The 25011-nt window shown below is 44.0% G+C and overlaps 1 protein-coding gene across 2 annotated transcripts in view; it reads right to left on the reverse strand.

Annotated features, from left to right (window-relative positions):
- Positions 1–25011, reverse strand: part of ARHGAP25 (Rho GTPase activating protein 25) — a 156603-nt gene that overhangs the window by 8857 nt on the left and 122735 nt on the right. For both annotated transcript variants that reach the window (XM_069766574.1, XM_069766575.1), the window contains 4 exons: positions 20345–20552; positions 16120–16252; positions 14234–14307; positions 2608–2729 (listed from right to left, as the gene is read on the reverse strand). In XM_069766574.1, the coding sequence (XP_069622675.1) occupies positions 2608–2729; positions 14234–14307; positions 16120–16252; positions 20345–20552 (537 nt within the window). The remainder of the gene's footprint in view (positions 1–2607; positions 2730–14233; positions 14308–16119; positions 16253–20344; positions 20553–25011) is intronic.

The raw sequence follows: 25011 nt of genomic DNA on the forward strand, positions 1-25011 counted from the left end.
CCAACTTTGATCAACACCACCATTTTGTTAAGTCAAGACACGTCACCTACAGTATGTTAAATTCTCCAACCATTCCTATAAATAATATTAACCTGTCAGGTGATTCATGCTAATCAAAGAACAGGTAACATGAATTGTAGCCATGCCGCATGAATGAAGCCAAATATATTTTTTCTGAAACAATTCAGTGTTTCAGAGAAACTATACTTTGAGGATTCAGCGAGCGAACCAACGACGGAGACCAGACGATTCTGGCGCTGCCCTGCGGATGGCAGCTTCTGGCGCTTCTGCAGGGTATTGGCAGATCTCTCCCTTTGTATATGCTCAAGGGAGAGATCTATCAATCAACTGTAGATATAGTATATCTGGACTTCAGCAAAGCATCTGACAAAGTATCTCACACCATTTTTATTGAAAAAAATGACTAAGTATGGAATGGACAAGGCAACTGTTAGGTGGATTCATAACTGCCTTAGTGATCTGACCCAAAGAGTGGTCGTAAATGGCTGCACATCCAGTTGGAAGAATGTCTCAAGACAGGGTTCTGTCCTGGGCCCTGTATTGTTCAACATCTTTATCAATGATTTAGATGAAGGAATTGAGGGTACACTAATTAAATTTGCTGAAGCTAGGAGGGATAGTTAATACTAGAGAAGAGAGAGAGGATTCAAAAATATAAATAAACTGGAGCAGTGTGCAGCAACTAACAGAATGGTTTTTAACAAAGAAAAATGCAAAGTACCACATCTGGGCAATATAAATGAAAAAAGCATATACAGAATGGGAGAAATAGGGCTAAGCAACAGCACATGTGAAAAAGACTTGGGTATACTTATAGATCATAAACTGAACAGGAGTCAACAGTGTGATGCAGCAGCAAAAAAGATAAATGCAATTCTGGGATGTATTAACAAAAGCATAAAGTCTAGATCACGCAAAGTCATTATTGCCCTCTACTCCTCTTTGGTCAGACCTCATCTGGAATACTGTGTCCAGTTTTGGGCACCACATTTTAAAAAAGACATCAACAAACTGGAGCAAGCTTAGAGAAGAGTGACCAGAATGGTGATCGGTCTGGAAACTATGTTATAACTATGTTACTATGTAATGTCCTATGATGAACGGTTACAGGATTTGGGAATGATTAGCTTGCAAAAAGAAGACTGAGAGGAGACTTAATAGCGGTCTACAAATATCTAAAGGGCTGTCACCTTGTAGAAGGATCATCTTTATTCTCATTTGCACAAGGAAAGACTAGAAGCAATGGGATAATAATAATAATAATCTTTATTTTTATATAGCGCTAACATATTCCGCAGCGCTTTACAGGTTGCACACATTATAATCGCTGTCCCCGTTGGGGCTCACAATCTAAATTCCCTATCAGTATGTCTTCGGAATGTGGGAGGAAACCAGAGTACCTGGAGGAAACCCACGCGAACACGGAGAGAACATAAAAACTCTTTGCAGATGTTGTCCTTGGTGAGGTTTGAACCCAGGACTCCAGCGCTGCAAGGCTGCTGTGCTAACCACTGCGCCACCCTGCTGCCCCTAATGGGATGAAACTGAATGGGAGGAGACACAGATTAGATATGAGAAAAAAAACTTTTTGACAGTGAGGGTGATCAATGAGTGGAACAGGCTGCCACGAGAGGTGGTGAGTTCTCCTTCCATGGAAGTCTTCAAACAGAGGCTGGACAGACATCTGTCTGGGATGATTTAGTGAATCCTGCTTTGAGCAGGGGGTTGGACCAGATGACCCAGGAGGTCCCTTCCAACTCTACCATTCTATGATTCTATGAACTGTGACAGGGAAAGAGTCTTTAGGCCAAGTTCACACAATCAATAGTTGGACATTATTTTACCTCAGTATTTGTAATCAAAAAAGTGGGTGATAAATAGAGAAGTGGTGAGGTGTTTCTATGACACTTTTCCTCTGATTGTTTCTCTCTTGGTTTTTAGGTCTTACAAATACTGAGGTAAAATACTGACCTAATACATCAACGTGTGAACACGGCCTAAAAGTATATTTTCTCTGAAACACCTTAATTTTTTCAGAGAATAATAAATCTGGCTGCATTTGAGCAGCCAAGATGCGATTAATGCAGCCTGCAGTTCGAGCAGGATGAATCGTCTGACAGGTTTCCAGGGCCGGACTGGCCATCTGGCAATTCTGGCAAATGCCAGAAGGGTTTGTCTGGTAATAGGCCGCCTTGTATGCTGCGCTGTTAACAGAATCGGGGTTCTCAAGATACCCATACTGTTAAGGGTTGTGATGGAGCACAAAGTCGCTGACTTCATCATTTACCCCAGCAGGCCACCGGTATCATTGGAAATATTGGTCTTGTAGAAAATCTTGTTTTCCTTCATCCAGGGTAATATTAGTAATATATCCCATCTGGTGCTTGGGGATGGGGACAGCATGGGCCTGTGTGATGTCAAATGCCAGGACTGAATTTCAGCCCCAGTCGGTACCTGCAGGTTCCCATAATCCCCTCACATATGAGCTAATTCGCTAGTGGAAAAACATTACAGTTTCATAAAGGAGAATATGATTACTATCAGAAACAGTTTATAGTATGTGTCAAAGCCTAATACATTAATTACCTCTCATTAGCGCCACTGGTTCTTCTGTTTTTGGCCTCAGAAGATTGACCCCTATTACCATGGCCAGATTATCTACATTCATTTTATTTATGCTGGAGTTCTTCTGTACTTCATAAAGAAATCTGTCAAAATGAACAGAATATTACTTATATTTAGCAGCAAAAATGCTGTATAGACTTATTTACAGGACAATGCCGTAAGAAACTAAGGTACATACGCTCTCCAGTCATCTGATGGTTATTATTATTATTATTTATTTATATAGCACCATTGATTCCATGGTGCTGTACATGAAAAGGGGTTACATACAAGTTACAGATATCACTTACAGTAAACAAACTAACAATGACGGACTGATACAGAGGGGCGAGGACCCTGCCCTTGCGGGCTTACATTCTACAGGATTATGGGGAAGGAGACAATAGGTTGAGGGTTGCAGGAGCTCCGATGTTGGTGAGGCGGTAGCTTCGGTAGTGGTGAGGAGGCAGCGGTGTCAGTGCAGACTGTAGGCTTTCCTGAAGAGATGAGTTTTCAGGTTCCGTCTGAAGGATCCGACTGTGGTTGATAGTCGAACGTGTTGGGGCAGAGAGTTCCAAAGGATGGGGGATATTCGGGAGAAGTCTTGGAGGCGATTGGATGAGGAGCGAATAAGTGTGGGGGAGAGAAGGAGGTCTTGGGAGGACCGGAGGTCACGTGAGGGAAGATATCGGGAGATTAGTTCAGAGATATATGGAGGAGACAGGTTATGGATGGCTTTGTAGGTCAGTATTAGTAATTTGAACTGGATACGCTGAGGGAATGGGAGCCAGTGAAGAGATTTGCAGAGGGGAAGTGGAGGAGTAGCGAGGAGAGAGATGGATTAGTCGGGCAGCAGAGTTAAGGATGGACTGGAGAGGTGCAAGGGTGTTAGCAGGTTAGATGGTTCAAAACAATTTCAAATTAGACAGTGGATATAATGTGGTAGCACCAATGTGATATATTATGCTACGTGTGAGTGCTCCATGATATACTTTGGCTTGACTTCCAGAGAACTACGCATACGGGTGCGCGAGCATGTGCAGGACATTTGTGCGGCCAAGATGGTGGCTGATCCCTCTGATCTTAAAACTATTCCCCGCCATTTTAAGGGCATATCATGATTGTGATGCCAAGGCATTGAAGATGAGGGGTATATACATCATTCATCTGGGTATTAGAAGGGGCAATTATAAAAGGTTATTGGCTCAGAAAGAGGCCAAATGGATTGTGACCTTGGACTCTATGGCTCCAAAAGGCCTAATTGAGTCTCTAAGCTTTGCCTCATTTCTATAATGAAGGGCTTCTTTCAACTTATGTCCCCCTTCACCCATTTTGCATACCCCTACTTTAGATGGCTTTTGTTTTTGTTTTTATTTTTATTGGTTTTTGTGTGTTTTCTTATTGTAATAATTATTTTAATATGTATTCTTTGTCTAGTGCCATTAATATTCATGGAGTGGTCAAGTTCTCCCTTTTGATGTTCCATCTTCAGTCACCTTTACCAGTGCTACACCCTGCAGCAGTCTCGTCTAATATGATTTCATCTGGTTTGGATGATCTATGGATATGATTCCATTTAATATTTCTTATTCTTAACTCCTTTCTTGTTGTAATTATTCACTTTGTTCTATTGTATGCTGTTTCATGCTGCATAAGATGGTATTACATCTAAATGGTTTAGGTAATATTATTATATCTATTGTAATACCTTTATGGCCGAGCACATGCACGCTGTCGCCCTCCTTGTCCCACATGGGGCTGGGCGTCTTAGTGCCTCCTGTGTACGCCTGGGGACTTCCACCTCCCCGTGTGTGTACAGTGATGCTTGACGCTCAGATTTCCTCATGACGGGACCTGTCAGGTGCACTGTGCATGCGCCAACAGCGCCACCCTTTATTGGTCAATTGTGACCAGGTGATGGGCTATGTGACTGGTTTCCATGGCTTCTTAAGGTCTTTATCACCAAACCTCTGCACATTTCCTTGAGAAAGCAGCCAGTGTGCATGCGAAACGCACGTCGGGGTTCCTGCCATCTGACTCTGGATCCGTGCACAGTTTTGGTGAGCTCTGCCCTTATTCATTGACTATTTACTTCATTGTGTGGTGGTTTATTCCTGCCCACTTTATATTTACACTTTGTTTGCGGCCGTGCTTGTCACTTTATATCTTCACAGCCTACCCCTATCATGGGAGCATTATATTTGCATTAGCTGTGCTATCATCATGTTGTGCACGTTCGGCGCCCCAGGGTCCTGGTCTTCACAGTGGTATTGCTTTCCTCTCGGGGAGAGTGATATTACGTTTGGAGGCAAAGAAGGATAACTGCATCCAGGTATCACAAACATGCAACACATTTCACACTCAAGGCCACCAGGGGGAGCTTCTGCTCCTATTTATTCGGTCACTCCCCACATAGGTAAAACTGGTAGTCTGTAGGGAAGGTTAGAATGTTCCAGACCAGAGTCTGAGGAGGATGGAAGGTTAAAGGAGCTGTGCATGCCCTCAGAGCTGCAGCTCCCAGAAAGAGACACACAGAAGGCAGAACTGTATTGCAGCAAGTGTGAAGGAAGTCGTAGCAAATGAGAGGATACCAGAAGGGGACCAGCCCTACATAGGCTGCCTCCTTCTGAGGCGCAGAAGCCCGGTAGCCAGAGCACCGAGGGAGTAAGGACCTTTATGCTTTGCTCCAGAGACCGGCAGGACAGCTAATTGAAAGTTACCTGTCCGCCCTACATCCAGGAGGCACGGTGGCAATCTTTGGAGGCCGGGGCGTGCTAGAGTCCCTATAAACAGCCTAAAGCCACCAATCATACGGGTTTGTCCTATCCTATATGGGGGACAGAGAGAAAGACATTACATCGGTGAGGATCTTATGCGAAGCCTTAGGCAGTAAGGAACTACAACACTATAGCGCAAGGGAAGGCTACTGATTTCCACCTGGACAAGGGGACTCTGAACTTGCCTTCAAACCGGCCGGACTCCGCCTGCCCTGTGATCTGGTGCCCTAAGAGACTGTGGATGCTCAAGTCTTCAGTAAAGGTAAAGAGACTGCAACCTTGTGTCCTTGTTTCTTCTCTGCGCCTCTCACCATCCACCATCTACACACCGGGAAGCCCTGAGGATATACTTCACCTGCGGGAAGGTATACCATCTAGCTGCCATAACATCACCCCAGCAGATCCCTTAAAGCAGCGTCGGTCACCCTGATCGAATACCACAGGTGGCATCATGAACACAAACTATATCCCTTTAAAGACCTTTCCCCTTTTACACGGATGTCCCAGCGCCATGGACCGGGTCAGCCACTGTGACATCCGCCTGTGAACCGAAGGACTCGGTACCGAGTACCCCACGGCCTCATGGGGGCGATCCACATGTGGCTCCTGAGTGTGTCTTTTGTGCTTGTCTTGTTATATGTCATGTTTGATCTTTTTAAAAAATGTATATTCTATTAAAATGTCAGTAGACATGACTGAACGATGGAGTCTCTGGGCCCCAATACAAAATCTGCAATAAGGTTCACCACCAGCTATCAGATGTACATTATCGTACTGATACTAGGCAAGAGGACTATTCTCACTCCCATAGATTTAGGAGCCTGGGGTGCATCCAAAATCTTTGTATCCCTTATATTTACGCCACGCTGTTTAATATCCCTTGTGGGGTTGTATTTAGAAACCGAATAAAACATATGACAGACATGGTGAACATGGGGCAACGAATAGATTTTTTTTTTGGAAATCATCTCCCAATCTCTTCATACCATGCACTATCCTCCCTCCCTCACTGCATCTAGTTCACTCTCTGACTTTGAAACAGTTACAGAAGAAGAAGTAATCAGGCTCCTTGCATCTTCTCGCCCAACCACTTGCACCAGTGACTCCATTCCGTCACATCTCCTCCAGTCCCTTTCCCCGGCTGTCACCTCTCACCTAATAAAAATATTCAACCTTTCTCTTACTTCCGGTATTTTTCCTTCCTCATTTAAGCATGCCATCATACATACATTACTTAAAAAACCATCCCTCGATCAAAACTGTGCCGCTAATTATAGACCTGTCTCTAATCTTCCCTTCATCTCTAAACTCCTCGAACGCCTGGTCCACTCCCGTCTTACCTGCTATCTCACAGATAACTCTCTTCTCGACCCTCTTCAATCTGGTTTCCGCTCTTTACACTCTACTGAAACTGCCCTCACTAAAGTCTCTAATAACCTACTAATAGCTAAATCTAATGGTCACTACTCCATGCTAATTCTCTTGGATCTCTCCGCAGCATTCGACACTGTGGATCATCAGCTCCTCCTCACTATGCTCCACTTCATCGGCCTCAAGGATACCGTTCTCTCCTGGTTCTCCTCCTATCTCTCTAACCGCTCCTTCACTGTATCTTTTGCTGGTTCCTCCTCCTCTCACCTTCCCCTTACTGTTGGGGTTCCTCAAGGATCAGTCCTAGGCCCCCTCCTTTTCTCTTTGTATACTGCCCCTATTGGACAAACAATCAGTAGATTTGTTTTCCAGTACCATCTCTATGCTGATGACACCCAATTATACACTTCTCCTGTTATCACGCCGACCTTTTTAGTAAATACCAGTGATTGTCTTACCGCTGTCTCTAACATCATGTCCTCACTCTATCTGAAACTGAACCTGTCAAAACCTGAACTCCTCGTGTTTTCTCCCTCTATTAACCTACCTTAGCCTGACATTGCCATCTCCGTGTGCGGTTCCACCATTACTCCAAAGCAACATGCCCGCTGCCTTGGGGTCATACTTGATTCCGAGCTTTCATTCACCCCCCATATCCGATCACTGGCTCGCTCTTCTTATCTGCATCTCAAAAACATTTCTAGAATTCGCCCTTTTCTTACTTTCGACTCTGCAAAAACTCTTACTGTTTCACTTATTCATTCTCGTCTGGACTATTGTAACTCACTACTAATTGGCCTCCCTCTTACCAAACTTTCCCTTCTCCAATCTGTCCTGAATGCTGCAGCCAGGATCATATTCTTCACCAACCGTTACACCGATGCCTCTACCTTGTGCCAGTCATTACACTAGTTACCCATCCACTCAAGAATCCAGTACAAAACTACTACCCTCATCCACAAAGCACTCCATGGCTCAGCACCACCCTACATCTCCTCTCTGGTCTCAGTCTACCATCCAACCCGTGCCCTCCACTCCGCTAATGACCTCAGGTTAGCATCCTCAATAATCAGAACCTCCCATTCCCGTCTCCAAGACTTTACACGTTCTGCGCCGATTCTTTGGAATGCACTACCTAGGTTAATACGATTAATCCCCAATCCCCACAGTTTTAAGCGTACCCTAAAAATGCATTTGTTCAGATTGGCCTACCGCCTCAACGCATTAACCTAACTATCCCTGTGTGGCCCATTAAAAAAAAAAAAAAAAACATAATCAGGTTCTTCGCAACATGTTCTCATACACTTTATGCAGTTATTAGCCCTCTGTGTCTGTACTGCTACATACTTAGGAAGTTAACTGGTTCATGCAGCTTTACATGAACACCCGATCCTTACACTATGGCTGGTCCAAACAACTAAAGCAATTGTTACCATCCACCTCTCGTGTCTCCCCTTTTCCTCATAGTTTTTAAGCTTGCGAGCAGGGCCCTCATTCCTCTTGGTATCTATTTTGAACTGTGATTTCTGTTATGCTGTAATGTCTATTGTCTCTATAAGTCCCCTCTATAATTTGTAAAGCTCTGCGGAATATGTTGGCGCTATATAAATAAAAATATTATTATTATTATTATTATTTTTGGCAGATATCATGAAAACTGGCAGATTGACAGCAAATCGGATAATTCTACATTTAGTGGGTACTGGAAGTATTTCGACCCCTTTAAATTCGCTCTGTTTCATTGCAGTCATTTAGTAAATTCAAAAAGTTCATTTTTTATCATTAATGTACACTCTGCACCCCATCTTGACTGGAAAAAGACAAATGCAGTATTTTTTGCAAATTTATTAAAAAAGAAAAACTTAAATATCACATGGTCATAAGCATTCAGACTCTTTGCTCAGACACTCAAATTTAAGTCACACGCTGTACATTTCCTTGTGATCCTCCTTGAGATGGTTCTACTCCTTCATTGGAGTCCAGCTGTGTTTAATTAAACGGATAGGACTTGATTTGGAAAGGCGCACACCTGTCTATATAAGACCTCACAGCTCACAGTGCATGTCAGACCAAATGAGAATCATGAGGTCAAAGGAACTGGCCAAGGAGCTCAGGGACAGAATTGTGGCAAGGCAGTGATCTGGCCAAGGTTACAAAAGAATTTCTGAAGTACTCAAGGTTCCTAAGAGCACAGTGGCCTCCATAATCCTTAAATGGAATAAGTTTGGGACCACCAGAAGTCTTAGACCTGGCTATCCAGCCAAACTGAGCAATCGTGGGAGAACAGCTTTGGTGAAAGAGGTAAAGAACCACCCCAAGATCACTGTGGCTGAGTTCCAGAAATGCAGTAGGGAGATGAGAGAAAATTCCACAAAGTGAACTATCACTTTAGCTCTCCACCAGTCATGCCTTTGTGGCAGAGTGGCCCGACAGAAGCCTCTCCTCAGTGCAAGCCATATGAAAGCCTGCACAGAGTTTGCTAAAAAACACATAAAGGACTCCCAGATTATGAGAAATAAGGTTCTCTGGTCTGATGAGACGAAGATAGATCTTTTTGGTGATAATTCTAAGCGGTATGTGTGGAGAAAACCAGGCACTGCTCATCACCTGCCCAATACAATCCCAACAGTGAAACATGGTGGTGGCAGCACCATGCTATGGGGGTGTTTTTCAGCTGCAGGGACAGGATGACTGGTTGTCATTGAAGGAAACATGAATGCGGCCAAGTACAGAGATATCCTGGATGAAAACCTCTTCCAGAGTGCTCTGGACCTCAGACTTGGCCAAATGTTAACCTTCCAACAAGACGATGACCCTAAGCACACAGCTAAAATAACAAAGGAGTGACTTCAGAACAAATCTGTGACCATTCTTGGCTGGCCCAGCCAGAGCCCTGACCTAAACCCAATTGAGCATCTCTGGAGAGACCTGAAAATGGCTGTCCACTAACATTCACCATCCAACCTGACAGAACTGGAGAGGATCTTCAAGGAAGAATGGCAGAGGATCCCCAAATCCAGGTGTGAAAAACTTGTTGCATCATTCCCAAGAAGACTCATGGCTGTACTAGCTCAAAAGGGTGCTTCTACTCAATACTGAGCAAAGGGTCAGAATACTTATGACCAGGTGATATTTCAGTTTTTCTTTTTTAATAAATTTGAAAAAAAATTTTAATCGTCCAAATGGCTGCAATAAAACAAAGAGTGAGAAATTTAAAGAGGTCTGACTTCCTCTCCGTAGCCACTGTAATGTATAATGTCTAAATAGCCTCTTTAAAAGGAACCTTTAAAAGGAAATACTATTTAACTCGGTATCTGTAATCTGTAGGTGAATAGCATTAACATTATACATTCCTGACTTATGGAGCAGCGACTGTTTAAATGTTGCTTGGCTACTTAACTTGAGCAGCGGCTACAGAGAGAAAATATAATTCTATTCTCTCTTCAGCTTCCAGTCATTGGCGTGGTGCATTGAGTTGTTACAGTCACCAGAGACTATATAGTGAGCGCGCTGTATTCCCTCCCTGGCAACACGTGACTAAGACCATACAATAATGCAAAAGTAAACAACTTTATTAAGAGATTAACAAATACATGCAAAAATAAAATACAAGGGAATCTATAAAAATAAGGAACCAGGAAGAAAGTAAGATGGGCAGGTCAGCTAGAAACCCCAAAGGATGGTACAGGAAGGTGCACTAGTCATCAGTGAATGGCACCAGTGAATAACAATGTGCAGGTATGGTTTGACAGCCAGAATCAGTAAAGATATGGAGAAAAATCAGTATGCTGACACTTAAAATACATGGAGAAATAACTGCGTAGAGATGCACAAAAGGGTAATCAGTTAACCCGTGATGAAGCTTTTTTTGTGAAACGTCAGTCAGGCTGAATGGGCACCTGGATACCCCTCCACTTTGATTGCTGCTTACTTTTGCAATTTTGTATGACCTTAGTCATGCATTTTTGATACGTTGCATGTGACCTATTGTCTTAAGTTCCATTTAAAGAGAAACCCCAGTGTAAGGTTGAGAAGGATCCGACATGTTGGAATTCAGAGTTGGATTGGCCCACTAGAGGCTACAAAATCACTGAATCTTAAAACAACAGGGGTTAATTGTAGAAAACAACCCCATTTGACGTTACAGCCAATCACTGAATGCACCTGATAGGTATTGATGGACGATGCATTCTTAGAACCCCAAAAACCCAAGTGTATGTTTTTGTATTTATGACTAGTGGAAAAATCATTTCAGGGGTACAAGCAGTACAGACTACTTTTTTTTATCAAAATGCTTAAAACTATTATTTCACCACATTTTACAATTAAACTGGATCCATTTAAAATAAATAAATATCTTAGACCTGATGAGACTGGGGTCCTTTCTTTGGTAATCCATGTCAGAATGAGCAGCAAGAATTGGACTCTTTCAGGTGATTTTATAGGATTTTCAGACCTTTATGATGTGTCTCTTGATGTATTTAATTTGTACTGTGAAATATTGTGACAGATCAACTGTGAATGTTCTATTAACAACTGTTTATTTTACAGAAAAGTGGAGGTTTTCCAAAGTAGATGTTATACGGTAGCTGTATGTGGAAAATGATAGCCTACTGTGGTCTTTGTAGGATATACAGGAAAGAAAATAATTATTTGATCCCTTGCTGATTTTGTAAGTTTGCCCACTGTCAAAGACATGAACAGTCTATAATGTTAAGGGTAGGTTAATTTTAGCATTGAGAGATAGAATAGCAAAAATAAAATCCAGAAAATCACATTGTGTAAATTATATAAATGTATTTGCATTTTGCAGTGAGAAATAAGTATTTGATCCCCTACCAACCATTAAGAGTCCTGGCTCCTACAGACCAGTTAGATGCTCCTAATCAACTCACTACCTGCATTAAGACAGCTCTCTTACATAGTCACCTTTATAAAAGACTCATGTCCACAGAGTCAATTAATCAGTCAGACTCTAACCTCCACAACATGGGCAAGACCAAAGAGTAAGAAAATGGAAAAAAATACAAAATGACTGTCAATCGGCATCGATCTGGGGCATCATGCAAAATCTCACCTCGCGAGGTATCCTTGATCATGCGGAAGGTGTTAGATCAGCATAAAACTAAACGGAGGGAACTTGTTAATTATCTCAAGGCAGCTGGGACCACAGTCACCAAGAAAACAATTGGTAACAAATTACGCCATAAAGGTTCAAATTCCTGCAGTGCCCGCAAGGTTCCCCTGCTCAAGAAGGCTCATGTGCAGGCCTGTCTGAAGTTTGCCAATGAATACCTGGTTGATTCTGTGAGTGATTGGGAGAAGGTGCTGTGGTCAAAAGAGTCAAAAATTGAGCTCTTTGGAATTAACTCAACTCGTCGTGTTTGGAGGAAGAGAAATGCTGCCTATAGCCCAAAGAACACCTTCCCCACTGTCAAGCATGGGGGTGGAAACATTATGCTTTGGGGATGTTTCTCTGCTAATGGCACAGGACTACTTCACCGCATCAATGGGAGAATGTATGGAGCCGTGTACCATAAAATTCTGAGTGACAACCTTCTTCCCTCCGCCAGGACATTAACAAATGGGTCATGGCTGGGTCTTCCAGCAAGACAATGACCCAAAACGTACAGCCAAGGCAACAAATGAGTGGCTGAAAAAAAAGCACATTAAGGTCATGAAGTGGCCTAGCCAGTCTCCAGCCCTTAATCCCATAGAAAACTTATGGAGGGAGTTAAAACTTCGAGTTGCCAAGCGACAGCCTCAAAATTTTAATGATTTAGAGATAATCTGCAAAGAGGAGTGTACCAATATTCCTCCTGACGTGCGCAAATCTCATAATCAACTACAAATACGTCTGACTGCTGTGCTTGCCAACAAGGGTTTTGCCACCAAGGGAACCCAAGGTTGTGCCCGAGGGAACAAATAGTTATTTCTCACTGCAAAATGCAAATACATTTATACAATGTGATTTTCTGGATTTTATTTTTTTATATTCTATCTCTCAATGTTAAAATTAACGTACTCTTAAAATTATAGACTGTTCATGTCTGTCAGTGGGCAAACTTACAAAATCAGCAAGGGATAAAATAATTATTTCCTTTGCTGTAGGTGTGTTCTTCAGGAGTGGTTGAAGTATGAGATTATGATGATCAATGGAAGTTAATTCATGGGGGTGTACACAGGGGTGGGATTTGGCCGGGTCTCCCCAGTACAATGGAACCGCTTGTTAAAAAAGCAGCCGGTTCCCTGAACCGGGGAGATTCAGAGCAGCGATCTGGTATACACCTCCCAAGTGTCCCGTCTCCCGCGAGGCAGTCCTGATTTTGAGAGTGCCCCACAGTCCCGCACTGCAGAGCCGCATCCCTCCACCCGCAGAGAGCCGCACATCACATATATGGCTGCCGGTGCTCTGTACGCGCAGGACGTGTGATGAGGTTACAGGAGGGGAGGAGTCAGGAGTCACATGATCAAGGGTCTCTGTGTATTGCAGGACTCTGCCGTGCTGTCATGGTGCTGGATGAGGATAAGCTTAGGTGTGGGGTCAGGAGGGGTTTACAGTGTGGATATAGCAGAGCCATGTGTGTAGGAGTTGCACGGAGCAGAGCCATGTGTGTATGAGGTGTACGGAGCGGAACCGTGTGTGTACGAGGTGTACGGAGCGAAGCCGTGTGTGTACAAGGTGTACAGAGCGGAGCCATGTGCATACGAGGTGTACAGAGCGGAGCCATGTGTGTACGAGGTGTACAGAGCGGAGCCATGTGTGTACGAGGTGTACGGAGCGGAGCAGTGTGTGTACGAGGTGTACGGAGCGGAGCAGTGTGTGTACGAGGTGTACGGAGCAGATTAGTGTGTAACTATGTGTTGCCATTATACTGTACGCAATATCATCTGTAGCCATTATACAGTATTGAGCATCATGTGTGGCCATTATACAGTATTGAGCATCATGTGCAGCCATATTTTTTTTTTATAATTATTGTTTATGAAACAGTGTGATCAGAAGTGCTAAATGGGTGTGGTTGGGACGTGGATATGGGTAATACTAGTTGTAGAAATGGGTGTGGTCAGAGGCGTGGCCTAAAATTTACCGTGGCGCACTATGTACGCCACAAACTTTGTCCCTCTTTCCCTTCTTCAAAAGTTGGGAGGTATGGTTTGACTGCGCCCCTACTTGTATATGTTTGAGGAAAAGGTGTGTGTAAATGGATGTGGCTTAAAAAATGGGTGTGGTTTTCCTACACACAAACACAGAACCTGTTGTTAAAAATTTGAATCCCACCCCTGGGTGTAGGGTAGTTTTGTAACATAACAACATACTAGGTGTGTATGTAGAGGTGATTGTGTAACTGCTTGTGCGTACATACACAAGGTATTGAGTAACGTTCACTATGCAGAAGGTGTCATGCACTTATGTGTGGTGGTTAGGAGGACTCACTGATTAACTATGAAGATTATACCTGCATATAAAGCTGAGGAGATTGTAATTCTCTCTAGGAAGAAGTTTTATCTGTTTCATGAGTTCTTCATGGCCCTGGAAACATAAGGAAATATTATCAGAGACCTTGTACAGGAACCATTCTCAATGCCCATAATATTTCAATGTGCCGAAGGGAGTAAGGGTTTGTCTAAATTGACCCCTTTTCAATTGGTTTTAAAAACCTACAAAAAGGCACTAGATATTTGTCAAGAACAACATTAAAAAAGTATACTCAACCAATGACCACACTGGCGCTGTACTGATATGAATCCAGGAGGTGGAAGGGAAAAGAAAAAATGAAAGCTAAAGGAAAGCAGCTGGTATTTAGACAGGGGTTGTGCCGACCTCTGTCGGTAGAATAAATAACAATAGACAGACACAAAAATACCGCGCTATAAACCGCCCCACTGCAGAGGCTACCAATGCATAAATACCCTATTGGTATATATAAAAAACCAACTGGCTGCGGACCAGAGGTAAAAGTAAAAAATACAGTGCACGCTTGTATAAAGCACCTATTGGCGCCTGGTTCCACAATATAATCTAGCTCCAACAATAGTTACTCTCACCTACCTACTTAGGGGTAGAGGATTAACTGCTTCAGCCGCAGGGTAGATGTGGCCGACGTGCAGGGATCCCGTATCGTCCTTATACAGCAGGTAGGACGGAGGAAATGCTTGGCCGCAGGATAGATGTGGCCAGCGTACAGGGGTCCCGTATCATCCTTATACAGCGGGTAGGACGGAGGAGATGCTTGGCCGCAGGGTAGATGTGGCCGGCGTGCAGGGTTGCCGTGCCGCTCTTGCACAGCGGGTAGGACGGAGAAGATGTGGGCAGTGCAGAGCCAGAGGCGCCCCGGCCGGAAGCGTCCCTGGATGCACGCAGGGAACAGGAGGGTGGCCGATACCAATCGGCCGCTCGACCTGGCAGTGACGTCACTAGTGCTACGGGAGCAGCAGAGGGTCAGAATAAACCAACGCGTTTCGAGGTGGGACGCACCTCTTCGTCAGGGTAACCCTCTGGCTCTGCACTGCCCACATCTTCTCCGTCCTACCCGCTGTGCAAGAGCGGCGCGGCAACCCTGCACGCCGGCCACATCTACCCTGCGGCCAAGCATCTCCTCCGTCCTACCCGCTGTATAAGGACGATACGGGACCCCTGTACGCCGGCCACATCTATCCTGTGGCCAAGCATTTCCTCCGTCCTACCTGCTGTATAAGGACGATACGGGATCCCTGCACGTCGGCCACATCTACCCTGCGGCTGAAGCAGTTAATCCTCTACCCCTAAGGAGGTAGGTGAGAGTAACTATTGTTGGAGCTAGATTATATTGTGGAACCAGGCGCCAATAGGTGCTTTATACAAGCGTGCACTGTATTTTTTACTTTTACCTCTGGTCCGCAGCCAGTTGGTTTTTTATATATACCAATAGGGTATTTATGCATTGGTAGCCTCTGCAGTGGGGCGGTTTATAGCGCGGTATTTTTGTGTCTGTCTAACATTAAAAAAGTAATGGGAGAGAGAGGGAGTAAACTCTGAAGCTTAGATCACCCTTCAATTCATGAAATCTTTCTACTGCATCATAGGAAAAGGCCTATATTGGTTTTCACCATAAGTCTCACTGCTCCCTATTCGAGTCCACACTGACAGTGTAAAACATGGTTCCCATTAGCACAACTACCTAAAGAATACAGGTCATGAAATTTGTGTAAATCTATAGGCAGTGCTGGCTTTCAAAAAATGAGTCAGGAAACTGGGAACTAAAGTCAGAAACCCATCCGGTGGCATCTCCTGGCTGGTTATAGTTTTATTCACGCTTTGGTTGTTTAGCTATTCAGCCAAAATTATAATTTCTATGTTACTTACCTTCTCCTCATCAACACTCATTGTATTCTCACATGCCAGACAGTCTTCATACTGGGACCATGGAAAGACTGGTTCAGGCAGTTCCCGAAGGTACAGTTTGAACAAAGATGACACAGTGTGCACATCGGTGTCCCTGAAAAGACCATTGGAAAATGTTTATGAGCTTACAAAAAGATCTAGCAGAGAATATAGATTTTCATGGATGCTAGAACATTTTTGAGAGTTTTTACACCAACTTGATCATAATGGTTTTGTTGCTTATAATCGTTTATAGCAGAACAGGGCAAAGTGCGGCCTGCAGACCACATACGACTCACCGGCAGTTCCAGTTGGACCTGTGGACCAAGACAGCTTGGAGGGCTGAAAACCGTGATCCACAGGCCGCCCCATACCCCCAAGTTGCAGACAGCAGTGAATATATAGTTGGAGAATGGAGCAGCCGGCTCCTTCTTCCACCAATCAGTGTGTGAGATAGCAGACGTGATGAAACTCTTCTTTATTTTTTTTTAATTTTTTTATATAGCGCTAACATATTCCGCAACACTTTACAGGTTGCACACATTTTCATCACTGTCCCCGTTGGGGCTCACAATCTATGAAGTCATTAAATCGCATCTGCTGTACCGAAAGTAATTTCAACAGAGAGAAGCGATGTGCCAGGGGAGAAGAAGCAAGGTGAGTATATGTTGGTTTGTTTTGTCATATGTGTATGGGATGGTTCTATGTACAGTATATAGGGGACTATGTGAGTGCTCATCTACTATATAATTGTCTAAGGGTCACTTCCGTCTGTCTGTCTGTCTGTCACGGATATTCATTGGTCGCGGCCTCTGTCTGTCATGGAATCCAAGTCGCTGATTGGTCGTGGCAAAATGCCCACGACCATTGCCACGACCAATCAGCGACGGCCACAGTCCGGCGGCAACATAGCCGCTCCTTCCTCCCCGCAGTCAGTGCCCGCTCCATACTCCCCTCCAGTCAGCGCTCACACAGGGTTAATGGCAGCGCTAATGGACCACATTATGCCGGGGTGTAACGCATTCCATTAACGCTGTTATTAACCCTGTGTGACCAACTTTTTAATATTGATGCTGCCTATGCAGCCTCAATAGTAAAAAGATCTAATCTAATGTTAAAAATAATTAAAAAAAATAAAAAATCATCATATACTCACATTACGGCGCCTTTCCTCACGACGCTCCAGTGACCGCTCCATGCAAGCGGCAGGTTCTGGTGGCAAGGATGGTATGCAACAAGGACCTGCCATGAAGTCACGGACATGTGACCGCGATGTCATCACAGGTCCTGCGAGAAAGACCTGCCATGACGTCACGGTCATGTGACCGCGACGTCATCACAGGTCCTGCGCCCATACCAACCCTGGGACTGGAAGCTGCCGCGTGCACCGCACACAGGGCCAGGACTTCAACGGAGGGTGAGTATACATTTATTTTTTATTTTAAGTCTGTATACTACATGGCTCTGTGCTGTATACTCCGTCACTGTGCAATATACTACGTGGCTGGGCAATATACCACGAGGCTGGGCAATATACTATGTGGCTGTGCAATATACTACGTGGCTGTGCAATATACTACGTAGCTGTGCAATATACTACGTGACTGGGCAATATACTATGTGGCTGGGCAATATACTACGTGGCTGGGCAATATACTACGTGACTGGGCAATATACTACGTGGCTGGGCTATATACTACGTGGCTGGGCAATATACTACGTGGCTGGGCAACATACTACGTGGCAGGGCAATATACTACGTGGCAGGGCAATATACTACGTGGCTGGGCAATATACTACGTGGCTGGGCAATATACTATGTGTATGTGCTATATACTACGTGGCTGGGCAATATACTACGTGGTTGGGCAATATACTACATGGCTGGGCAATATACTACATGGCTGGGCAATATACTGCGTGGCTGGGCAATATACTACGTGGCTGGGCAATATACTACGTGTCTGTGCTATATACTACGTGCCTGGGCAATATACTACGTGACTGGGCAATATACTACGTGGACATGCATATTCTAGAATACCCGATGCGTTAGAATCGGGCCACCATCTAGTACTGTATATAGGAGGCTATGTGGGTCTAAAACTGTATCTAGAGGGCTATGTGAGGTCTCACATTGTATGTAGGAGGCTGTGTGGGAGCTCATACTGTATATAAGGGGCTGTGTTTGTGCTCATATGGTATATATGGGGATGCAACAGACCATTAAAGCAAGTACAAAACGGAATCCTAGACCAAGAAAAAAAACCAAAAACACAAGGATCCCTAAAATATAACTTTTAATAAATAAAGCTAAAACACTTTGTTCCAGATCTGAAGACATTAATACAAATATAAATTACCACAGGAATAAATATGATGTAGACTATCTGACCCTGTCAGGTGCCCTAATACTGTTCGCTACCTGTCTGCGGAGGTTGGCACCCTAAGTTTCTGCAGTTGGCGCCCCCGCTCCACGACAACTGGCCCTGATAGCCCTATATATTCCCTGTGATCCCTAGCAAGTCGTGTCCCAATAAATTAGTTACACAAAAAGATGAAAGCAATATAAAAAAAAAAAATCGGCAAAACTTGAAAAAACTCAGCAAAAAAAACTCAAAATAGTTTCAGCAATATTAATCACCACCCCTTGGTTTATAGAGATTGTTGGGTAGCAATTTTCTAAAGTAACCATTTTTCAGGCAAGAGAATGTAGAAGGTAGTGGGTCTCCTAGTGGAGATCCGACTGGCAAGTCTTTGAAACAATAATATTTGGAAAGGAGTATGCAAAACAGCTTTCTTCTAGGGAACTACCCTATATGTCCATCACTATCAACCAAACCCTAGATACCCTTCTACAGACCACACTTTTTCCGGAGTTATTGCTAATGGTCAGAGAAAGGGGTCTGCTTGACTACATGAGGTGCTATGTATCCTGGCTGTAAAAGTGGTGTACTGAATATTTTTAACAGATTTCTAGCCGATAGGAGGCACTAAAGAGTCAGTTTATTTCCCTGTGAAGAAGAGCTATTTTGCATTAATAATCTAGAATAATGGAGTCACCGAGTATCTATTTATATAATTGCCTTGTAATGTTTTCATTTCCTGTTCTGTCCAGATGTCACCGTATCCCACAATTCCAAGCGGAGGAAGTTCACCGACCGCCATATTGGGACACCCAAGTGATGGGTGTCTCAATATGGAAACTGTTTTAGTACCAACCTATTGCACGGTACCCCCAGCAAAGCGCCATCCCACTCACATACTCACGCAGCCTCTTGCTTGGTACCACCAGTGGAACACCGTTGCGAACACGCCATCGCCGGGATCAGCCGAATGATTCACAGACTGCCGCCATCTTTGTAAAGGAGGAGCGCATGTGCAGTTTTAAGGTGACTGCCGCTATCTGTCTGCACAAAGCTGGCGGCTGTCTGATTTACTGCACCTGCGCGAATTACACGCAGGTGCAGTGAATCATTCGGCAGATGCTGGTGGCAGATGCGTGATGTGTCTACAGGCAGAGGAAGCCGGCCACATTAAATGGGTTTTCCCATGAACGAAAGTTCATTTTAAAAATTGACTGTGTCTGACCGTGTACGGAGCATACCACATCTCCTGGGTAGGGGAGGAAGCAAAAGACAATAGTGACATTACAGCAGGGGATCACAGTGGATTCATTTTGTGAGGTAAAATATTTCACTGACTGTCTTTAAAAAATATTTTACCTCACAAAATGTATCCTCTGTGATCTCCTGCTGTAATGTCAGTATTGTATTTTGCTTCCTCCCCTGCGCAGGAGCTGTGGTATGTTCGGTACATGGTCAGACACAGACAATTTTTAAAATGAACGTTTTGTTCGTGGGAAAACCCCTTTAAAAAGCAAATATCAACGCCAACATGGCTCCTCCTAAAAAGTACACCAATGACAATGAAAGGAAAGCAGCAAACCACAACGTTGAAGACAACAAAGTGCAAATGAGACTCTTGAAGAGCAACAGCATAACTGGGACAAAAACAATGCATATAAGCATAGGCATCAAGCACACGAGTCCCCTGATGCAAAAGTCATTAGATTATCACAGGATGCCATTAGACAACAACAGCGCCGCATGCCTGCCCCCATCGTGACATTACCGCTCTCCCAATGCGATAGCATCGGTCCTCCATCTAGTCTAGTATAAGTATCTAGCAGTATCGTATGGTGTACCTGCTAAAGGAAGGCCTTTCTCCTGCATCAAATGCTTCCTTGAGTTGCTTCACCAGTGTGTCCTGCCCTGGAAGTCGGAATACCCCTTCTTCATTCAGCCCATTTTGTAGGATAAAGTCTGCACATTTTTCCATTAATATGGGAACCATGTGTCTTCCAAATTTCTTCTCATACGCTACGGTGTCTGCCAGACGCTGGCCAAATACAGCTGCAAATACAAAGCATAGAACATATAGCTGTATCAGTAATTGTGACTTTACCACACAGTACCCACATAATTACAGTAACATTTCCCAAGTAAAAGCAAATATCCAACCAGTGGATACGTAATAATAAAAAAGAGGTTCTAAATGATAGCAAGAATAGGGCCAAAAATAACCACGTAAGTGACCAGATAAGCAAAGACGTTTCCTCATAATAGTTACCACAGTGCCCAAATTACAGCATAAAGCTATACTCAATGTCACATAGCAGCCAAATACAGAGACCATATAATACTGGCCACACACCGTGACCACAGAATAGCCCCCCCGCCACAAAGTGGCCAAAATACCAGACACAGTCACCCCAGATAAATCCTATCTCAGCTACTACATGACTTTCTGTAATCCACTGTAACATAGAGATGTGGAGAAAATGAGAACATCCCATACCGAAGAGGAATATCATCACTCTGTAAGCCAAAACTAATCAAGGCTTAGGACAATCTGGCCTCATCTATTATTTTTCCTGTTAGGATGCTCTGACAACTTACATAGATAATTTGTTTGTACAATGGAAAGTTTCATTGGAATTAGCAGACATTTTTTCTTGAGTAACACTGAAGTCATAGTGACAATTGTTTCATGTAACCTGTGGAAGCAAGAAAAACCTGAAATGATAGAAGTGTTCCAACTGATGGAGCAGATTGTCATTCACTTTAGAAAATTCGCCAAACTACCGTATGTACATTAATACCATTACATGGAAAGTCACAGTCAAGTGGTTTTATTGCTGGCTTTATTGTCTCTTATCTGTGGTACACCACCATTGGTGGCAGGCTATGTAACGGTTAAGCAGCCCGTGAGCTGGGGGCCAATGCCTATCCACCCTGACCCATGCCTGGATTCTACCTTCTTCTTCCAACATCTGCTGAGCCTGCTCCATACTCAGTTGGTGCTGGCTGTTTTACACAGCTGACATTCACCAGTAACTGCTGGAGCAAGCTCTCGGATCACAGCAGCTTAACCCCTCAGACGCTAAGTGTTAGATTTCCAATGCACCAGAACAATCGGGAAGAGCGAGGGTGAAGTATCAGACTTGAAGCATCTCATGTGATGCATCATTTCTGGGGGATATGCGCACTGGTATTTTAACCCCTTCATGACCCAGCCTATTTTGACCTTAATGACCTGGCCATTTTTTTGCAATTCTGACTAGAGTCCCTTTATGAAGTAATAACTCAGGAGGAACGCTTCAAAGGATCGTAGCGATTCTGAGCGTTTTTTGTGACATATTGGGCTTCATGTTATTGGTAAAGTTAGTTTGATAATTTTTTTCATTTTCACATGGGCAACAGGATAAAATGGATCCTAAAATTTGTTGGGCAATGTCTCCTGAGTACACCGATAACTCATATGTGGGGGTAAACCACTGTTTGGGTGCACGGCAGGGTTCAGAAGGGAAGGAGCTCCATTTTTCTTTTTGAATGAAAAATTAGCTCCAATCATTAGCGGACACCATGTCGCGTTTGGAGAGCCCCTGTTTGCCTAAAGATTGGAGCTCCCCCACAAGTGACCCCATTTTGGAAACTAGACTCCCCAAGGAACTTATCTAGATGTGTGGTGAGCACCTTGAACCCCAAAGTGCTTCACAGAAGTTTATAACGCAGAGCCCACAATTTATAGAAGTTTATAACGCAGATTTTTTTAGCCCACAATTTTTTATTTTCACAAGTGTAACAGGAGAAATTGGACCCCAAAAGTTGTTGTCCAGTTTGTCATGAGTACGTTGATACCCCATACGTGGGGGAACCACTGTTTGGGCACACATCAGGGCTCGGAAGGGAAGTAGTGACGTTTTAAAATGCAGACATTGATGGCATGGTCTGCGGGCATCACGTTGCATTTGCAGAGCCCCTGATGTGCCTAAGCAGTAGAAACCCCCACAAGTGACCCCATTTTGGAAACTAGACCCCCCAAGGAACTTATCTAGGTGTGTGGTGAGCACTTTGAACCCCCAAGTGCTTCACAGAAGTTTATAACGCAGAGCAGTGAAAATAAAAAATCATTTTTCTTTCCTCAAAAAAAGACTTTTTAGCCCGCAATTTTTTATTTTCACAAGAGTGACAGGAGAAATTGGACCCCAAAAGTTGTTGTCCCGTTTGTCCTGAGTATGCTGGTACCCCATATGTGGGGGTAAATCACGGTTTGGGCACACGTCGGGGTTCGGAAGGGACGGAGCACCAGTTGACTTTTTGAACGCAAGATTGGCTGGAATCAATAGTGGCGCCATGTCGCGTTTGGAGACCCCCTGATGTGCCTAAACAGTGGAAATCCCTAATCCAACAATAACCCCAACACATCCCTAACTCTAATCCCAACCCTAACCACAACACACCCCTAACCCTAATCCCAACCATAACCCTAACCACAAGCCAAACCCTAACCCCAACACACCCCTAACCCTAATCTTTACCCTAATTCCAACCCTAACCCTAATTCCATCCCTAACTCTAAATTCAACCCTAAGGCTATGTACCCACGTTGCGGATTTGTGTGTGGAGTTTTCAGTACCATTTTTTAAAAATCCGCAGGTAAAACGCACTGCGTTTTACCTGCGGATTTACCGCGGATTTCCAGTGTTTTTTGTGTGGATTTCACCAGCAGAATCCTATACAGGAACAGGTGTAAAATGCTGCAGAATCCGCACAAAGAATGGACATGCTGCGGAAAATACCAAACGGTATTTTCCGCACCATGGGCACAGCGGATTTGGTTTTCCATAGGTTTACATGGTACTGTAAACATGATAGAAAACTGCTACGAATCCGCAGTGGCCAATCCACTGCAGATCCGCAGCCAAATCCGCACTATGTGCACATAGCTTAATTCTAACCCTAATTCTAACCGTAACCCTTACCCTAACCCTAATTGCAACCCTAACCCTAGTTCTAACCCTAACCCTAGTGGAAAAATAGATATATTTTCTTTATTTTATTATGTTCCCTACCTATGGGGGTGATAAAGGGGGGGTTATTTACAATTTTTTTATATTTTGATTAGTGTGATATGATCTATCGTAGTGATCAAAATGAATGAACGAATCTGCCGGCCGGCAGATTCAGCGGGCGCACTGCGCATGCGCCCGCCATTTTGGAAGATTGCGGCGCCCATGGAGAAGATGGACGGACGGACACCGGGAGGGACACCGGAGGTCGGTAAGTATGAGGGGGTGGGATCGGAGCACAGGGGAGTGGGATCGGAGCAAAGGGGAGCAGAGAGGAGGACGGAGGGGAGCAGAGGACATGACCGAGGATGGAGGGGAGGAGATCCGTGGCGGTGGCGGGGCAGATCGCGGTCTCCAGCCATGGCCGATGATTTTCCAGCATCGTCCATGGCTGAATTGTAATATTTCACCAATTTTCATTGGTGAAATATTACGGTTGCTCTGATTGAAAGTGAAAGTGAAACATCACTTTCAACAGCCAATCAGAGCGATCGTAGCCACGGGGGGAGAGGTGGGGGCGAAGCCAACCCCCTGGGCTCAAGTACCACTCCCCCTGTTCCTGCAGGTCAGGTGAAATTTCAGTTAACCCTTTCACCCGATCTGCAGGGACACAATCCTGCCATGATGCCACATAGGCATCACAGGTCAGATTGGCACGACTTTCATGATGCCTTCGTGGTGTCATAGGTCGGGAAGGGGTTAAGACTGGGAAGAGCCCAATAACCATGTACCTTCCTAGCCTGAGAATATCAGCTCACAGCTGTCTGCTTTACCTTTTCTGGTTTCATAACATAGGTGTGACCCAACGGCATTTTGTTAAACTTTAAATCTATTAGGTTAAACAAGAATAAAAAGCTGTACAACAAACACGACATGAAAGGCACTAAAGAAGGCAAGTATATAATATCTACCGTATCTATGTAATACCTATCTATCATATACCGTATCTAATATCTTTCTATTATATGTCTAATATCTTTATATTATCAATCTATCTATCCATCTATCCCATATCTGTTTATCTATTACATATCTAATATCTTTCTATCATCTATCTATATCTTTATATTATACTAGATGGTGGCCCGATTCTAACGCATCGGGTATTCTAGAATATGCATGTCCATGTAGTATATTGCCCAGCCATGTAATATATTGCCCAGCCACGTAGCATATTGCCCAGCCACGTAGCATATTGCCCAGCCACGTAGCATATTGCCCAGCCACGTAGCATATTGCCCAGCCATGTAGCATATTGCTCAGTCACGTAGTATATTGCCCAGCCATGTAGTATATTTCCCAGCCATGTAGTATATTGCCTAACCACGTAGTATATTGCACAGCCACGTAGTATATTGCCCAGCCACGTAGTATATTGCCCAGCCAGCCCAGACTTAAAATAAAAAATAAACACATACTCACCCTACGAAAGTCCGTTGAAGTCCTGGCCCTGTGTGCGG

This window comes from Ranitomeya imitator, chromosome 4, assembly GCF_032444005.1.
Source record: "Ranitomeya imitator isolate aRanImi1 chromosome 4, aRanImi1.pri, whole genome shotgun sequence".
Lineage (NCBI taxonomy): Eukaryota > Metazoa > Chordata > Amphibia > Anura > Dendrobatidae > Ranitomeya > Ranitomeya imitator.